Raw genomic sequence first — 13,581 nt, forward strand, 5'->3', positions numbered from 1 at the left:
GCTGATGTCTAAGTAGATTTGAAAATGAAAGGGGTTATTATAAAGTGATTGCCGCACAGAGAGGTATGTCATTTTTACAGGAGTCTCGTTTTTTGTTTTTTTTTCATTCTAAGCTGTTGTTTTGTTTTACATCATTTATATTTATTGTCTAGTTGTGGCTATGAAGAAGTAGGAAAAATTGCTGAAAATGTATAATCTGTGCGTCTCCATCAAGAGCAGATATAAAAAAAGAAACTGTGCATTTAACAAACTATAAAAGTTGTTTGTCTATCTAAGGCATAAGCAACAGTATGGAACATCCAGGTGTTTCATCAGTGTGCAGATTATAGGCACAGGTAGCGTTGCTTTGTAATTACCATTTCACAGAAGTGGATAGTTGGCTCTTCAAATTATAGAATTTACTGGGATTTCAGTCTTAAGCAGTTTTTTTTCACGATGAGACTTGATATCAATCCGTGTTAAGGAGGGAATAAAAGCTGCTGTTAAAATATAGGCCTGCGTCTGTAAAATAGACCTTTCAGGCAGGGGATAGACACCTTGGTATAGCGCCAACTCACCAAATACAATAATACTGTATTTTGAGGACAATAGCTTTTAATTGAATTTTCATGTTTTAACATAGGAGTTTTATTTTATTGTTTTCAGAGGCTGAGACGCATTTATAAAGCTTTTTGCAGTGTCAAAACAGTGGACATGGCCTACAGTTTACATACTTCAGAATTCAATTAGGAAAGATTGCTGTCACATGTGTTGATAAATATGGCAATACTATAGCATTATTAAATTTGCCCTGATGTAGCTGGAATTACAGTGTACAACAATATAAAACAGAATTTTCTAAACTGACATGGATTTAGGCTATGTTCCCACTATGGGAACATGCCCTCATTTATCGGGGAAAGTCAGCCGTCTAATGATAATGAGTGTTGATAGGATGATTTTTTTTTCTGACTGCTGTTATTGAGCCCCTGGGAGTCCCCTCCATGGTGCACAGGTATTCCTCATTCTCTCCATTTCAGATGTCTAGCAGTATTCACAACTGCACTTACTTTCCCTTACTTTCCTGGCCAATGACAGGAGAGCACCAGCTTGCAGGCCCTGTGTCTCTATGTCATTCATGTATGGCTTTGACAAAGAGGAGAGATTGTGCACAGAGTACCAGGGAAAAGTGCACTGATAAGTGTGAGCACACTAGCACGGTGTTGGTTGATATACAGTGTAGTACTATAGAAGGGACATTGACGTTAGAAGGGTTATTGATGTTCAGTGTTTGCAAGATGCTACATGACGTAAAAGAAACAAACAGTAGCAGAGAGTCATGGGGATCACAACAAGGAAGGGGGAGTTAATGTACATCACAAATTCTGCCCTGATCTAAGCAATAACCTGTTGATAATCATTATGATGAGCTGCCAGACGAAACAGAGAGGGAGAGGAGATTACTTTGAGGAGGCAACACCTTGTAAATAGTAGTGTTTACAAGAGACAGCTGCCCAGAACTTCATTGGTGGTAACAAAATATTTGGTGTGACTACCCTTTGCCTTAAAAACAACACCAGCTCCTCTAGTTATAGTAAACTTGTGCACAGTTTTGAAGGAACTTGGCAGGGAGGATGTTCCAAACATCTTGAAGAAGTGGATGTTGACTTGCTTCAGACAGTCCTTTTTTTGCTGGAGTACCCCTTAAACTCTAAAGATAGTTATCAAGGAGATTGATTGATCAGATGTGTTGCCAACACGGGGCATCTTACATTGCAGCATTTATTCCACAACTGCCTAAAAAATTTTTCTGAGAAAATAGGTCTTTACTGTACCTTTTATAATCCTGCCTTGTAAGTTTAATATTTGTTAACAACAATGCAATATAGTATATTAACCCTTTGAGGACCAGGCCCAAAATGACCCAGTGGACCGCGCAAATTTTGATCTTAGTGTTTTCTTTTTTCCCTCCTCCCCTTCTAAGAGCTCTAGCACTTTCAGTTTTCTATCTACAAGCCATGTAAGTGCTTGTTTTTTACAGGAATAGTTGTACTTTGTAATGGCGTCTTTCATTTTACCATAACATGTATGATGGAACCCCAAATATATTATTTATGAAGATATAAATTGGTGAAATCGTAAAAAAGAATGCAATATGGTAAGGTTTGGGGGGTTCCTGTGTCTATGTAATGCACTATATGGTAAAAGCGACATGATACAATTATTCTATAGGTCAGTCCGAACACAACCATATGCAGGTTTACCCAGATTCTCTAATGATATATATTTTTTTTAAATGAAATCCTTTTTTTTGGCAATTAATTATAAATAAAATGGGACTATTGTGACGCTTATAACAGTTTTATTATTTCACCTATGGGGTTGTATGGGGTGTCATTTTTTCCGCCATGATCTCTTGTTTTTATTAATACCTTATTTGTGAAGATCGGACCTTTGATCACTTTTTATACATTTTTTTTATATATAATGTAACATTAAATCGGTAATCCGCGCACTTTTTCCCCTATTTTCGTGTACGCCGTTCTCCGTTCGCAATGACGCTTGTAATATTTTAATAGATTGGACAATTACGCACGCTACGGTATATTATATGTTTATTTGTTTATTTATTTTTATATGTTTTATTTATGTAATGGGAAAGGGGGGTGATTTCAACTTTTATTGGGGGAGGAGTTTTGGGGAAGTGTGTTAGTGTTTTTAACTTTTTTTTTTTTTACACATTTGAAGTCCCTTTGGGGGACTTTTACATACACTAGTGTGATTACACACTGTCACGGCCGCGGCGGCGTCCCGTGCTCCGGGCCGCCGCCGCGACTCCCCACTGCCCCATGCAGCAGCCGGTGTCCGTAGGCAGGGACCCGGCGCTGCTGTCACTTCGGCCCCGGGGAGCGCCTTACCTCTCCACGCTCCTGTCCGTCGCTGTGCCGGCCGGCGCGCGCGTCCCCGCCTCCTAGGGCGCGCGCGCGCCGGCTGTCTCAGATTTAAAGGGGCAGTGCTCTCCTAATTGGTCAATGTGCACAATCACTCCCTATAAATTCCAGCCCTGCCCCACTACAGGTGTTGGAGCTTCTACATGCTTCCCATAGCGTTTGGCCCAGCTCCCTGTTGTTCCTGATTCCTGTCCGCTACCTGGTCCCTAGTCCTTGTTCCTGGTTCCTGTTCCCGTTTCACCATTTCTCCTGTGTTCAGCCTGTCACCTGCGGTTACGCCTACAGACCTCTGCCAGCACCATCTCCTGCCTACTGCTCCTGCCACGCCTCGCCTGCCGTCACTAGCAACCAAGCCAGGGGTAGCGACCTGGGGGTCGCCTGCCGCAGCAAGTCCATCCCGCCTTGCGGCGGGCTCTGGTGAAAACCAGCGGCCCCTTAGACTCCGCTCCCTGGTGAGGTTAGTGCCATCGCTGGTGACGGTCCGGTGGATCCACTACTCCAGGCGTTACAGTAGGCTCCAACCATGGATCCCGGCGAGGTGCCTGATCTCCGTGACGTCGCCAGAGTGGTCGCGCAACAGGCTCAACAAATCCAGCAACAGTCGCAGCAAATCCAGCAATTGACTGCCGCCCTACAGCAGCATGCTACAGCCCAGCGCTCACCACCACCAGCAGCCACCTCGAGACTTCGACTGGCCCTCCCGACTAAATATGGAGGCGATCCCAAGTTGTGCAGGGGATTCCTGGCTCAGTGCACCATGCATATTGAACTTTTAAGTAGTCAGTTTCCCACCGAGCGCTCTAAAGTGGCTTTCATCATCAGCCTATTGGAGGGTAAAGCTCTGGCCTGGGCCACGCCGCTGTGGGACCGAGATGACCCTGTTGCTGCCAATCTCCGAACCTTCCTGGCTGAGTTTCGCTCCGTCTTTGAGGAACCTGCCCGTGCTACTTCAGCTGAGACAGCTCTCCTCAACCTCTCTCAAGGGAGCTCCTCTGTTGGTGACTATGCCATCCAGTTCTGCACCCTGGCAGCTGAATTGGACTGGAACGAGGCCGCCCTATTAGCCACCTTCAAGAAGGGCCTTTCCACTCGAGTGAAAGATGTGCGCGCTGCCCGAGACCTTCCTACCTCCTTGAACGAACTCATTCTACTGGCTACCAGAGTCGACACCAGGTTTTCCGAGAGATAGGAGGAGGTCCGACAAGAACGGCGTCTGAGTCTGCCCCGTCGCCATCCTCGCTTGGCACCGGTATTCCAAAATCCCGTTGCTCCTATGCCCCAGTCGTCTCCAGAAGTTCCTATGCAGGTGGATCGAGCTCGCTTGACGACTGAAGAAAGGGCCCGTCGACTAGAGCTGAATCTCTGCCTATACTGCGGTGGCGCTGATCACTTTCGGCAGAGATGTCCCCAACATCCTCAGCGTCCGGGAAACGCTCGCACCTAGGTCCAGTGGGAGAGGTCTCCCTAGGTGTGAATGCCACCTCTCCAAGATTGACTATGCCAGTCTCCATCCAGACACCCTCAGGGCAAGTTCTCCAAACTACTGCCCTCATCGACTCTGGCGCTGCTGGCAGTTTCATTTCTGCTTCGTTGGTCCAAAGATGGCGGCTACCCGTGATACAGCTAGCCCAACCCCGGTCTATCTCTTCGATCACGGGCGAGATTCTTACCGAAGCTGTGCACTGCCAGACTGAACCCCTAGTCCTCCAGGTGGGCGCCTTACATCAGGAGAGGATCTCCTTCTACGTCTTGCGCCATTCCTCTTCCGCCATCTTGCTGGGTCTTCCTTGGCTGCAATTACATACCCCTAAGCTGGACTGGAGAACTGGGGAGGTTCTCAGCTGGGGCCAGGACTGTCCAAATAGGTGTCTGAGACCTCCTCAACCCAAGTGCTCTACGAGGTCACCTGCTAATGCCAAGCCTTTGTCTGGTCTACCGCACGAATACCAAGACTTTATTGATGTCTTCTCGGCCAAGGAGGCAGACTCTCTACCACCTCATCGGTCCTATGATTGCCCTATAGACCTTCTTCCTGGAACTTCTCCCCCACGTGGTCGAGTATACCCTCTCTCTGTGCCCGAGACAGAAGCCATGTCCTCCTACATCCGTAAGAACTTACAGAAGGGCTTCATCCGTAAATCCACGTCTCCCGCTGGCGCTGGATTTTTCTTTGTGCAGAAGAAGGATGGTTCCCTCCGCCCATGCATAGACTACTGGGGCTTAAATAAGGTGACTGTCAAGAACCGCTATCCTCTTCCGCTAATCCCAGAACTATTCGACCGTCTCCATGGAGTTAGGATCTTCTCCAAGTTGGATCTCAGGGGAGCGTATAACCTGATCCGTATTCGTGAAGGAGACGAATGGAAGACCGCTTTCAACACCAGAGATGGGCACTACGAATATCTGGTCATGCCATTCGGCCTATGCAACGCCCCAGCGGTCTTCCAGGAATTCGTGAATGATTTATTCCGCGATCTCCTCTATGTCTGCGTCATTGTCTATCTTGACGACATCCTGGTCTTCTCCCACGACCAGCAGACCCACGTGTCCCATGTACGACAGGTTCTACGGAGACTACGGGCCAACCGTTTGTATGCCAAGCTGGAGAAGTGCGTTTTCCATCAGCGCAGCCTGCCGTTTCTTGGATACATTGTCTCCGACCAGGGCCTACAGATGGATCCTGCCAAGCTCTCAGCTGTTCTCCAGTGGCCTCGTCCTGAGGGACTTAGAGCTATCCAACGATTCCTTGGATTTGCCAACTACTATCGGCAATTCATCCCTCACTTCTCTACCCTGGTTGCACCCATAGTGGCTCTCACTAAGAAGAAGGCGGATCCTAGACGCTGGCCTCCCGAGGCCGAACATGCCTTCAATAGCCTAAAGTCTGCCTTTGCCTCCGCTCCTGCTCTAGTTCGCCCGGATATCTCCAAGCCGTTTTCTCTTGAAGTTGATGCTTCCTCTGTGGGCGCCGGAGCAGTCCTCTCGCAAAGGGACACATCAGGCAAGACCAGAACCTGCGGGTTCTTTTCTAAGACTTTTTCCCCTGCCGAGAGGAACTATACTATAGGAGATCGGGAACTCCTGGCTATTAAGCTGGCACTGGAGGAGTGGCGTCATCTCCTAGAGGGGGCTAAACATCCCGTTAACATCTACACGGACCACAAGAACCTCCTCTACCTCCAATCGGCTCAACGCCTCAATCCCCGGCAGGCCAGGTGTGCCCTCTTCTTCTCTCGGTTCAACTTCACCATTCATTTCCGTCCAGCCGAGAAGAATATCAAGGCCGATGCGTTATCCCGAGCATCCGATGTTATGGGGCAAGAGGAATCTCCTCGACACATAATACCTCCCGATCGCCTAGTACCAGTTGCCACTTCTACTCTGCAGCAGTTGCCTCCCGGTAAGACTTATGTGCGCCCCGCACTCCGTAAACGCATCTTGAAATGGGGTCATTCCTCTATGGTGGCCGGGCATCCGGGAGTTCTAAAGACCGGGCAACTGATCTCCCGCCACTACTGGTGGCCTAGCCTACTCCAGGATGTCAAAGACTTTGTGGCGTCCTGTACCATTTGTGCCAGAAACAAGTCCTCTCATCAAAGACCTGCCGGCCTACTTCAGCCCTTGCCAGTTCCAGACCGCCCCTGGTGTCATATAGGCATGGACTTTGTCACAGACTTACCTCCATCTGCGGGTAACACAGTCATCTGGGTTGTCACGGACCGCTTCTCCAAGATGTCCCACTTCGTGGCTCTTCCTGGATTACCATCAGCCCCTCGCCTGGCCCAGCTGTTCTTTCAGCATATCTTCCGCCTCCATGGTCTTCCTCTTCATATAGTCTCTGACAGAGGCTCACAATTTGTCTCCAGATTCTGGCGTGCTCTCTGCTCTCAACTCCAAGTGAAGCTGGACTTCTCTTCGGCCTATCATCCCCAGACCAATGGGCAAGTGGAGAGGGTCAATCAGGGCCTTGGCAATTATCTTCGACATTTCGTCTCCGCTCGCCAGGACAACTGGTCCAGTCTGCTTCCTTGGGCAGAGTTTTCCTACAATCATCTGGACTCGAGCTCCACAGGCAAGTCACCCTTCTATGTGGTCTATGGACGTCACCCTCGTCCTCCTCTGCCTCTCTCTCCATCCTCTGAGGTCCCAGCCGTGGAGGAGTTGTTATCTGACCTGCAGTCAATCTGGGAACAGACTCGACAATCTCTGCTCAAGGCATCTGTCCGCATGAAGGACCAGGCGGATAAGAGAAGAAGACCCGCCATGAATTTTCTCCCTGGTGACAAAGTCTTGCTCTCGGCCAAATATGTCCGACTCAAGATTCCCAGCTACAAGTTGGGTCCTCGATTCCTCGGTCCTTTCTCGGTGCTAAAACGCCTCAACCCTGTCACCTACAAACTCCGCCTACCCCCTACAATGCGGATTCCAAACGCCTTCCATGTCTCCCTCTTAAAGCCAGTGGTCCTCAACCGGTTCTCCGATAAGGCTTCGTTCTCTGCTCCACAAGCCGTCTCTGATGACGTTTACATTGTCAAAGACATTCTGGCTATGAAAACTGTCAGAGGGAGACGATCCTTCCTAGTGGACTGGAAAGGATTTGGTCCTGAGGAGAGGTCCTGGGAACCCGAGGCTAACATCCTGGACCAAGACCTCATCAAGAGGTTCCTACAGGCCAGAACGAGGGGGAGGCCAAAGGGGGGGGGTACTGTCACGGCCGCGGCGGCGTCCCGTGCTCCGGGCCGCCGCCGCGACTCCCCACTGCCCCATGCAGCAGCCGGTGTCCGTAGGCAGGGACCCGGCGCTGCTGTCACTTCGGCCCCGGGGGGCGCCTTACCTCTCCACGCTCCTGTCCGTCGCTGTGCCGGCCGGCGCGCGCGTCCCCGCCTCCTAGGGCGCGCGCGCGCCGGCTGTCTCAGATTTAAAGGGGCAGTGCTCTCCTAATTGGTCAATGTGCACAATCACTCCCTATAAATTCCAGCCCTGCCCCACTACAGGTGTTGGAGCCTCTACATGCTTCCCATAGCGTTTGGCCCAGCTCCCTGTTGTTCCTGATTCCTGTCCGCTACCTGGTCCCTAGTCCTTGTTCCTGGTTCCTGTTCCCCTGTTTCACCATTTCTCCTGTGTTCAGCCTGTCACCTGCGGTTACGCCTACAGACCTCTGCCAGCACCATCTCCTGCCTACTGCTCCTGCCACGCCTCGCCTGCCGTCACTAGCAACCAAGCCAGGGGTAGCGACCTGGGGGTCGCCTGCCGCAGCAAGTCCATCCCGCCTTGCGGCGGGCTCTGGTGAAAACCAGCGGCCCCTTAGACTCCGCTCCCTGGTGAGGTTAGTGCCATCGCTGGTGACGGTCCGGTGGATCCACTACTCCAGGCGTTACACACACACTGATCATTGCTATGCCATAGGCATAGCATTGATCAGTGTTATCGGCGATCTGCTCATTGAGCCTGCCTGTGCAGGCTCAGTGCAGCAGATCGCCGATCGGACCGCACGGAGGAAGGTAAGAGACCTCCGGAGGTCCGTTTTACCGATCGGGACCCCCGCAGTCACACTGCGGGGGTCCCGATCGGTAAGTGACAGGGGACTCCCCCTGTCACTTACACTTAAACGCTGTCATTACCGGTGAGGTCTCGGCTACTGATTGCAGCCGGCCCCCACCTGCTATGAAACGCGCTCCGCTCCGGAGCGCGCTTCATAGCGGGAGAACCACCCAGGACGTACAGTTACGCCCTAGCTCGTCTGGGGACAGACTTCCATGGCGTAACTATACGCCCTGGGTCGTCTAAGGGTTAAAGAGAATAGATACATAACAAACAGTGTTGGACTGGGGTATCTGGGGCCCACCAGAGGAAATGATTTCTGGGGGCCCACTAATAAAGAACCAGTGAGAAACGACATGTCAGTCAGTGTTAGTGCAGGTTCTAAAGCTGGGGGCCCGCCAGAGGATCCTCTGGTGCTCTGGTGGGCAAGTTGGACACTGATAACAAACGTAGCTCTGTCACTTCTCAGTTATCTTCAGAACATCACATATGAAAAAATTGTGCTAAACACTGCCCCTTCAAAGGCTCATTGTATCTGTATGATATTGTAAACATACAATCCTTTGTTGCCTGTGAGCGACTTTCTTTTTGAATATGTAATGAATTTTCAATATGTATGTTCAAATATTACATAAGCCACTAATAAAATATCGTTTAAAAAAAAAACAACACTGCCCCTTCTTCAGTTTTACTTAGAAAACTGGTTTGCCAGTAGTTATACTATACTGTTTCCTCTTACTAATGTGTAATAGAGCTGCCATATGGGTCCTTTTAGGCATGTAGTGTGTATCAGTTTTATAAAGAGGCATAAAAGAATCTGTGCCTGACAGCAAAATAATTGTGACGTGCTCAATCCAATGGGAGAATATCTCTGTACAGAACATATGGAGTCTGACAGAGGTTGTATGGAGGATATATGACTCATTACTAAGGACTCTTACATCTTCTTTGCACCCCATACAGATTGGTTGCACTTCCATAGAGACTCTGAGTACTAGATTAAGCCACTAGCATGAACCCTAAGGCTCCATTCATATGTACTGGTTTTGCCTCAGCTCTCGACACATAGTTGTGCACTAAAAAAATGACCTGATGACCTGTGCTATTATAGTATAGTCCAGGAAAGTGTCCACAGTTGAACTCTGATGTACTTTTATAGTACTGTGACTATAGCTGCAAGAAAACACTATAGTTCTGCTCTAACAAGAGAGATTAGAGAAAGCTCCAACCTCCGTCATTACACCCCTTGTATACTATGTTCAAAGCTGATCATGGCATATAAGAAAGCAAATTAGAGAGAGTGCCCTTTCATGATTTCAAACCATAATAAAATCATAATATATATGTATGGAAATTCAGCAAAAAGAATAGAAAATGTGCTCATTCTCACTCTCTTCTTGATACCATTTCCATTCCCTTGTCTCTACACAGGTGTGAGTTCTAGACGTGGAGCTTCCTTATTTCAGACATTTATAGTATAACCTGTGGATATGACATAATGTCTAAGTCGGGAACATCCCATTAAAGGCAAAAAATGGCCTGATCTTCAAGGGATTTAAAATCTGTTCATATCATCCCCGCCCCATAGCCATTCCATTGTTTAGTGATATTGTCAATATACAGTATTTCTCATTAATGTGTATTCTGTAACATGTGGAAGCAGTAGTATACATATTTTATGGTTTGTGTTGATGGATTATTATAGTAATATAGAAGACTGGCAAGTCAAACAGACATGAGAACCTTTCTATAACAACACAAAATAAAAGAAACGTTATGCAGTCATTCCATTGTACTTTAGCTCTGGAAAGGTGACTGCTCAGGTTAGTTTTTGAGACAAAGGAAGTCATTTGCAATTTGGTCACTGCTAAAAAGCTGGCAACTTCCCATTCACTGTCATTAAATCCATGTTTTGGAAGTAAATTAAAGACTTACTGTATAAAGGAAAGAAAAAAGCAAAATGTCCTTGGTGTGCATATTTATATTTCTGCACAGTGCCAGTACACAAACTAAAGAGGAATCGAGCCCCTGCAGCAAGATCTTTTATTCCTAAGCCAGGTTTTGATTATCATTGGCAGTATCCTCAAATTACACCTTAAACATCTCAGAGATACAGAAATTGAGTTTCATGGGAAAAAAAACACCACAGTCGTAATAGAGGCTTAAGTGTAAATTCTGAAGAAATAAACTATGAATTGTACCAGCAATAAAAAATTGATTCTATCAGTCAGTTCCTGTGCCATATAGCACGCGTAAAAACAGCTAGGATCTCTGATTAAATAGAATTCAGAAGTGCCACAGGCTAAATATGGGTCTGCTACTCCCTCAGGTCAGAGCTGCACCTGTCAGGCTTCGCTGCGTGATACCCAGCTTTAGCTGGCAGGAGGAAAGCAGTGGTGTATGTCGGATGCTACAGGCACAGTCAGGGGAATTGATAGGCATTACCTGACTGAACTTCAGGCATGATAAACATTGCATTCTGCAGGGAAGCAATCTGGCTTTCTTATCATGAATCATTGGACCTGGAGTGTCTCAGTTGACCTCATGATTCATGCCAATGGGGCCTATCATAAATGGAGATAATTCCGAGAGAGACACCGCTAGTTTATCAAGTAAACTGGGGCACAGTAAAAAACAGCTTTGTAACCTATAACTAAATTAATAGAAAATAGAATTCTATCACTCATAGCACAGTGATGTGTGGCTAAAACAATTCCATAAAAAAGTTAACTTTTGCCCAGAAACCTTGGCTCTTATTTCCCAGAGTTTGAGAAGGTACAGCACATTTATTGGAAGAAGTAGTATTTATGTCCAGCAACATAATATTCTTATTTCTTTACTCTCCTTTTCAAAGCCACTTCCAATATAGATTTTCTGCTGTTAACAATTTTCTGATTATTTATACCTGAGACCTGTAACTAGGGGCTGGATGCTACTAAGTGACAGCAACCACCATCAGCCATTTTTACACTATGAAGCCTTTTAAACATTCCTGGTGCATACAAATATGCACATTTTAGTTTATATTGTCTTCTTTTTTCTTATCCCAGTGTCTACTTGAAATAATGGATTATACAGACTATGCCATCCAATATTCTTGTTCTCCTTCCTAAGAAAGCAAACAGCCTTACCAGGTGGTTTACATGACTGTCAGGCATAGTACTGTATATGACTCCACTTCTCATCTAATGTTATAAGACATCTGTCCAATTTGTTGTATATATACATCTATATTTTAATTTTATATGTTTTTCCTACAGATCCGATGCATGGTCCACGGAAGCTACAGGTGGTTGATATAAAATCCAGGGAAATAACCATTCGTTGGGAACCATTTGGATACAATGTTACACGTTGCCACAGATACAATCTTACTATTCAGTACAGATGCCAGGTTGGAGGACAGGAGCAAGTGCGAGAAGAAGTCAGCTGGGATATGGAGAGCTCACATCCCCAACACACAATCACAAAACTTACACCTTTCACCAATGTCACTGTCAAACTTATTCTTATGAATCCAGAGGGCCGTAAGGAAAGCCAGGAACTAGTAGTGCAGACTGATGAAGATGGTAAGTTCATGTGGAAATATAAAAATCCAAATGTTTATTGTTCTTAAAAATGTGCTATGTCATTCAGACCAAGATTATGTTACTAGTACCCCATGTGATGGCAGAGGCCACTGATTGGTATTTTTCACTGAAAGCACAGTTCCTATGGGAAGAAAACAGCCGGGAATTCAGTGGACCTAAAGGCTATGTTTCCACACAGCCTGTTTGCTCATTATTTTGGTCAGTATTTTGCAACCAAAACCAGGAGTTGATTGAAAACACAGAAATGCTATGTTCACACACTGTTTAAATTTAGTGGATGGCCGCAGTTTAAAGGAGAAGCCCAGCAAAATTTTTTCTAAAAGTTTTGTATTGCCCCCAAAAGTGCTTTTTTTCCCTGCACTTACTACTGCATCAAGGCTTCACTTCCTGGATAACATGGTGATGTCACGACCCGACTCCCAGAGCTATGCGGGCTGTGGCTGCTGGAGAGGTATGAGGTATGTTTTTACATTGGAGTACACCTTAAAGTTCAATAGAAAATACTCCTTACTTTATTTCTTCCATTTTTACTTTTCAATTTTACACACTTTTGGTATGCTATGATCGGTGTTTTTAAAGTGTGCATTTTATGTATGTAAATTTGGTGCTTTTCTGACACACAGCAGGCATGTTACAGAAATTTAGGCAGCTAAGAATCCAGGCTACTCATCTGAATAGGGTTTTTTTGGTAGAAAGCTCATGGAAGTCACATAAATGTCTTCAACAAAATCTGCTGCGAGTGCGTCCACCATAAAGATAAACATTCGCATGAGATTTTGATCACCAATCATCAATAATCCATAGGGTCGTTCATATGAACAAAGCCACCAGAAACATGCCAATCATGTTTTTAAAGGTTTTCTTAAAGAAAGAAAGAAATCACATTGAGTTTGTGCAAAGTGGCAAATGGTGCGTGATTTAGGCCAATCATTTCATACACTTTTTTACTGACAATGGCCAAAAAAATCTTACATGATTGATCACATTTTCAGAAGACAGTAGACAACCACATGTAATTTACAAACAACAGATGATAGAAACGACCAAAATTGGTGATTTTGACTGACCATTATCTCATATGTATGGTCAACTTAAAGTGTACCTACCATCAGGGCCGCTGCCATATCAGTAGTGAATTCCATGCATAAGACCATAATGCGTGTGACACCCCAATGGAGTATGGGGGTCATGAGCACTATGGTCTCATGTGTGTTCTGGTCTCATGTGTGTTTGTAGTCATGAAGACCCGAACTTACACCCGCAGAGTGGAATTCACAGCAGCCCTGATGACAGGTACACTTTAAGAACATGAAATGAATGACAACATTGATTCCATTTGAGATGAAAGAATAGACCTGGGTCCTTTATACATTTGACAGGTGCTGCCACAGTCACGGAGTTGTGAATTTCCCGGGATTAACCCTCAACTGGCTACTTATGCCTGTATTGTAATGTATAAGCAGAGAAGGCTCAGGTTGTTCCATGTCTGATGTGTGCCAAATTGTATTAAACATCAAATG

At 46.2% G+C, this 13,581-nt stretch overlaps 1 protein-coding gene across 4 annotated transcripts in view; it reads left to right on the top strand.

The window, feature by feature from the left end:
* The window catches only part of PTPRM (protein tyrosine phosphatase receptor type M), a 597,029-nt gene that overhangs the window by 288,380 nt on the left and 295,068 nt on the right, over positions 1-13,581 (top strand). For all 4 annotated transcript variants that reach the window (XM_069957755.1, XM_069957756.1, XM_069957757.1 and 1 more), the window contains exon 8: positions 11,732-12,040. In XM_069957755.1, the coding sequence (XP_069813856.1) occupies positions 11,732-12,040 (309 nt within the window). The remainder of the gene's footprint in view (positions 1-11,731; positions 12,041-13,581) is intronic.

Source organism: Dendropsophus ebraccatus, chromosome 2, assembly GCF_027789765.1.
Source record: "Dendropsophus ebraccatus isolate aDenEbr1 chromosome 2, aDenEbr1.pat, whole genome shotgun sequence".
Classification (NCBI taxonomy): Eukaryota; Metazoa; Chordata; class Amphibia; order Anura; family Hylidae; genus Dendropsophus; species Dendropsophus ebraccatus.